The sequence below is a fragment of the Hakea prostrata genome, chromosome 1 (assembly GCF_041222555.1).
Source record: "Hakea prostrata isolate BN-2017 chromosome 1, UWA_Hpros_2, whole genome shotgun sequence".
NCBI lineage: Eukaryota > Viridiplantae > Streptophyta > Magnoliopsida > Proteales > Proteaceae > Hakea > Hakea prostrata.
The window spans coordinates 71439585-71445717 of NC_142600.1; the positions used below are offsets into that span (position 1 = coordinate 71439585).

The 6133-nt window shown below is 35.1% G+C and overlaps 1 protein-coding gene across 2 annotated transcripts; it reads right to left on the bottom strand.

The window, feature by feature from the left end:
* Positions 1-1179: 1179 nt before the first annotated feature.
* Positions 1180-4249, bottom strand: LOC149029762 (bidirectional sugar transporter SWEET3b-like). 2 transcript variants are annotated; one of them, XM_089142104.1, is made up of 7 exons: positions 4018-4249; positions 3854-3890; positions 3524-3746; positions 2927-3088; positions 1920-2039; positions 1639-1812; positions 1180-1523 (listed from the first exon to the last, which is right to left on the bottom strand). In XM_089142104.1, exons 1-6 carry the CDS (start codon positions 4052-4054, stop codon positions 1648-1650), a joined length of 744 nt encoding a protein of 247 aa, XP_088998230.1. In that variant the 5' UTR covers positions 4055-4249; the 3' UTR covers positions 1180-1523; positions 1639-1647. The 2 variants fall into 2 exon arrangements, with proteins under 2 accessions (XP_088998230.1, XP_088998229.1); XM_089142103.1 differs by having other exon boundaries at positions 1180-1812.
* Positions 4250-6133: the final 1884 nt, after the last annotated feature.

The following is a 6133-nucleotide window of genomic DNA, read 5'->3' on the forward strand; positions in this document are numbered from 1 at the left end:
TTGTACAATTTTAACCCTTATGCTTCATTTCAATATAATTTAATGATTTATCATAGTTTTGTTATTTATATCTTAGTCTTCCTATTAATTTATTTATAATTTTAATGTGAATCATATATTGGAATATGATAAAATAATTTAAAGGGGGGGGGTGTTACGTGGGCCATACAAGATGCGGCAAAAATGTGTTAGTGCTCACTCGACTGAGAGGTGATCCAGACTCATTATTCCCCCTTCCCCTGCAAAAAAGAAGTTAAATCCTAGCTTTTTGACACCTTATGTTGTGGCCAAGGGTGTAAATGGATAATCAAAATTTGCTTCCGAATCCGCATCAGCATCCGTTTAAGGGGTAATTGAATATGTCCGATTACTAATAGGATGCAGATATGGTATATCATTTTCTTACCTATTATTATTCGTCTGATAAAATTATCCGATTTAAATTACTTATTTGAATTTATTTTTATAAATTTTTTACCTATGATATGTGACTTTTATTCTAGATTTTCTACTAAAATAGCTGTCAAAGTTGCTAAATTCTTAACTTTCAAATCTAGCCATCACAAATAAAATAGTAAAGATGTAAACATGAGTCGAAAATTTGTATTCAATTTGTATTTATGCCCATTTAAAAGAATTTACGTAAGAAAATAACTATCTGATTATCATCTGAATCTGTTCAAAAATCGATAGGATATTATCCAAATTCGTCAAAATATAATAGGATGTGAATATGGTGTTACCATTATTTGATTCAAATTTGGTCCGTTTACACCCCTAAACTTGTAGTTCATTCTCAGTTAGAGGAAGCACTAAGGCGAGAATTTCCAGCTTCTTCTCCCCTTCACCCTACCTTTTTTTCTTTTTCTTTTTTCCCGGAGTTTTTGTTCTTTATTCTACCATTGGATGTTAACCAAAACCACCCAAGTGACCTCGTACTGTCATCAGACATCATTTTGCAGGTTGGTTGAATGCTTTGGCAACTTAGATATGCAGTGTTTGGTATATATATTTTTGGAATATATTCTGAACCACCCTGATTATCAACAATGAATATCCTTTTGAAATCTACAACTTTCATGGCATCGGTCCTTAAAGAAGTCAGTGAAGGAAATCAACAATTCCAGAGACTCTTTCCCTGGAAAAGATGCTTCAGAGTAATCTATCTCTTAGTACATATTCCTTCCAACATTTCCAGAATTTTATTTGATAATTTTGCTCCACTTTGATCAACACCCAGATGGTGTGGAGACAATTAAAAGTACAACAACAGTAAAGCTCCATTCAAGCAAAACCAACATTGGATTTTTACTTCTATTCTCATTGACTTAAATTCGCTACAAACAAGCAACACCCCTAAATCAGTTAAAAAAAAAGAAAAGTACACAACCCAAGACTTTCTTCCAAGTTCCAACTTCCAACACATCTCTATCCACCCACCCCCACTTTTACATATTCTTGTCTCATTTGTTAATAATAATTTAAACTGCCGGCTCGCCCAAATTTGGTTTTTCTACTTTCACCTGTCACAGCCATCAAAAAGTGAAGAGAAATGACCCAATTTTTAGTCTTCCTTGTCTAGGGTTAACCATTTTATAAGTTTACTAAGAATATTTGAAAGGGAGAACAGAACTCAACCATTCTCAGTTAGATCTTGCCATTGGTGCCATTCAACATCTGCTGTGGTTTATGTTCCACTCCATTTGATTCCACGTCCATCTTGATTGGTTCTTCTATTACTCCCTTCTTGCGATACACGCAATATAGTATCAACTGAAAAAGACCCAATGGGCTCCCTATGACATTTGGACTCTGCCCATCAACAAGAAAATTCAAGAAATGTTAAAACCCTAAAGCTGAGATAGTTCAGGTATGAAAGAAGAAAACTTGAGAAATACTAAAAGGGTTCCTGTACAGACCGCAAGGAAAATATCATGGCTCAGAAGACCATATACCATCCAGAGTGTACTAGCCAGGAATGAGAAGAGAGACAAGTAGAATGGCATGAATTCTACACTCTTCGTCCTTATCACTGTTCTCTGTAATCGCAAAAAAACATAAAAGGATTAAGTAAGTTGAACCGGAAGCTTATAACTTCTCCCAGAACAAGTGAAAGGTACACTTTTAAATGGAGGTGAATAAAAGTCTGCTTATATTTCAATTGCAGTTCAGATCATTTTTCTGTCATAGAAGTACATAACTATTTTCTTAACGTTTTTATACCACACAATAAATATAAGACCCTATATTTAAGTATTTTAGAGATAAAATATTCTTCAAGTTACACATGAGCTCAGCTTCAATCTTAACTTTGAAGAAAGATTAAGCTTTTCAGGATATTTTTTTTCATTGGTTTTCAGAAATATATGATATGATATTGGCATACAGTAGTATCAGCATTATATAAAGAGAACGTTTGCCCAGTCAGTCAGGACCATCTTTATAATAAACTAAGGGTGGCACTTGCATGCTTATACGTGCATTACTATCATCTACATATCAGGAGCTGGATTTCTGCCTTCCAAGGGACGTAAGTACTTTTCAGTTTAGATTTGCTATATGAATGCAGGTCGGGACTGATCCAGACCATAAACCCAGATTTAGAAGTATACCTCGCATCCCGTAAGTGGGTTTCGTATTCTCGTAAACATAGAGATTTGACCTCACTTGTGTCCATGTCGGTTCATATCTTTTTAACGGGTAGAGGATTGTATTTCTCTCACACTTTTCTATTATTTAGAGTTTACTAGTACTCAGAAACAAGCTTCACTACTAATACTCCTAATATGCGGTGGTGAAGTGTGAGAAGAACACAAATCTTTGCCATGAGGACTACAGGAACTCCCCGTCAGTTAAGCTCTTCTACTCTAAACTAAATAGAAAACTAAATAGAAAGATAAAGAATTGAGGGAAAATGAATACTAACCACTGCAACAAGGGGAGATCCATACATCACAACGGAAGCCACCAGACCAACGCTGCCAACAAAGACCTTGCGCAGGCGATGAGTGTGGAATTCAAATGTTGAAACTAATATAGTCACGGAGATGGCTATTAACACAGGAAGCAACACCACGACAACCATCTTCTGCACTTTCATGCCCAATATGACTCATTGTTAGCTTTTCTTTATATATTGCAGCAACTCTAATCTGAAAAAGACGACAAAATACCACACTATACCCACTCGCATAGAAAGTGCGTATCAGCTCCATTTACGTGAAGCCTTCATTTATGGGTTAGTGACGATACCTAAATATTGCTACTTTTCTGATTTTTTTAGAGGCGATTACTCTAAAAGGAAAAGCACATACATCATCACAAAACCATACATGAAGAGTATCATTGCACTCCACGTAGTGATGATCAGAGACAGAGAGAGATATAGGTGAAGAACTCTCTTTATCTGCAACTTTTAAGGTTTTTATTTGAACCTTTGAAGTGGATTGCATGAAATATGTGGTTCTGGGAAGAGTTAGAATGCAATTAACTGATAAAATATGAACTACAAAAATTTACTTGCCTTGCCCTTTGATGAAGCAAACCAGAAATATATGATGATAAAGCTGAACTCCGTGAGAACCCCAAGGCCATTAATGGTGACAAGAGGGAAGTTTTCCCAACCAATGCTCACTACAGGCAAACCATACCAGGTGTAGAGAAAGCAGTTAAAAAGAGATAAAATATAAGGGACACATGAGAATCCCTCAGTGTTCTTCTTCGTTATGACCCTTTTGAAAGTTAATCTGTTTAAACAAACAACAAACAAGAAGGAAGGTAAGAATCTGATCATTTAAAACAAGTGGAATTCATATTTTTGAATACAAGAGATGGAAGCACAGTATGTTATTACATAGGAGCAGCAAACAGTAGCAAGGAAGCCGCGTTGCCTGCAACAAGTAACCATGCATGTTGAGTAAGAAACATTACAATGAAGAACTTTGTGTGTTTGGCATCAAGAAAATGGTCAGAGATGTAATGAAAGAAAACAAAGAAAATCAGAAAGGCAAGGTATACCCATTATTCCAACTGCCATACGCCCTGTAAAACCCATGATTTTGGCTCTCAAGCTCAAATGGTTACTAACTCCCAAGAGCTACAAGACTCTTTAGACTTGCAGTGATGCAGGAGAAAGGACTCACTCAAATATGATGGTGACTGAGTCTGTTGGACAACTCTCGAAGGGTATAAATAATGCAGATCTAGGGTTTGATATGTAATATGAGAGAAATGTAAGTGGAGGGCAGGTGATGTCTTATGTCTCCATAATCTTGTGAAGGTTAACTTTGCTTGTAGATTTATGCTTGATTTTGATAATTTATTAAAAGGCAGAAAGGTATATGAATGGTTATGCAGACAAATATATGTTTATCCATCTACTTGTGCGTAGTGGATGCTTGATTCTGATAATTTTGTAAAGCTTAAAAGGTTTTATGAACGGTCATAAATATCTATTGGGTGATCCCAGTTGTGCCTAGTGGATGGATCATATTTGAAAATTCTGATAATCTCTATCTTTAAAAATTCCTTGATCTGTTATTTGCTAATTTTGTACTAAACATCCTATGACTATAAGTGATCCGTCTAATTATGCGTAACGGATGCTTAAAAAGAACGTATCCAAGCGCATGAGACTCAGGCACTTGAATCCATGACCACTTGATCACAACAAAGCAATTTTTTCCTTTTACGAAAGTCCACGCAATTCATAATGGATGCTTGATTTTGATTAACTAAAAGCAAAACGTCTAATGAATGGTCATTTCCATAAATATTTGTGCATCGAGTTGTGCTTAATGGATGAGTCCTGTTGCACATGTTGATCATTTGATACCTTGAGAATGTTTTTTGATAAGTTAAAATTGTCAAATTTTATACTTGTTAATTATGTACCTTCTATAACTTCTTGTAGAGTAAGCATCGATCGTCATTACTTCATTGATAATCTACAAATTGTAATTTTTTTTCTTCATCCGATCAAATTCTATGAGACATCCCATGGAAGAGACCACTTACCTAGTTACCTGCACTATATAACAAGCTTGATGGGGTTAATCTTATAAAATGTTAAAGCCAAAGTATCTTATATCACATGTTTTAGAGATAGCAAATTTTGAGGGGTTAAATATAGCTTTTGAAAAACCTTTGACAATTAAATAAGGATGCACGAATGACAAAGCTCAGATCTTGGATTATCAAAATATTTAGTAAATGACAAGTATATGACTGTGTCTTAGTACATATCTGATAAGGGACAAATTCATCAATTCAAATAGTACAATTAGGTGAATCACATAGGGATGTTACTATTTAAAATAAAATAAGAAAGAAGCTTTTCCCATTTAATAAAACTCTCTTCTCCACCCAGAGGTTGCTGGAGATAATAGTTTTTTTCAAAAAGAAAAGAAGTCAGAATGAGATGTGGGAAAAGGCAGAAAACAGAAGGAATTTGTGGCAAGTTTTTGATCCTTTGGTGAGTGGAACAAGTCAGAGCTTGTTAGGACTTCCACTAATCCTAATTCCTTACCACTTGTGATTCATCTCTTCGCCAAATGGTGGCATACATGCAAGTATTTTTATTCTGTTTCTTAAAAATGACAGGGATGCTAGGGTTCGGAGTAGAAGAAGCATTTTCCTTCACAAGAATCAAAATATACCCAACAGACAACAAATGCTCTTGTGTGGTGTATAATTAGCAGAAAGTCAGAAAAATACTGCAAAAAAGTGAAAATAAATCTATTCCCCTATTCTCATTTCATTTCTCTCCAAATAGGTATTTCCTGCTTTTACTACTTACTTGTAAACATAAAGAGCAAATTAAAAGTTCAGTAAAATATTTTTTTCCCCATACATGTACATCAGTAAAAAGCTTAAATTCTGTTCTTTTTTTCTTTCTTTTTCTTCCTTCCATGATGGGGAGAGGGGAGAGGGGAGGGGTGTCACTTGACAAGAAAAGAAAAGATGGAATTAGATCTGATGAAGAAAATCATTTTGTTTGGAATAAAACAAGAAAATAACTTTGTCTTCTTCTGCAGTTGTGTGGCTTCTTATACTCGCAATTCCCTTGTACATGCTCTCTTTTCCTATCCCTCTACCCTAAAAAAAATTCTATATTCATTGGCTCCTAGCACTC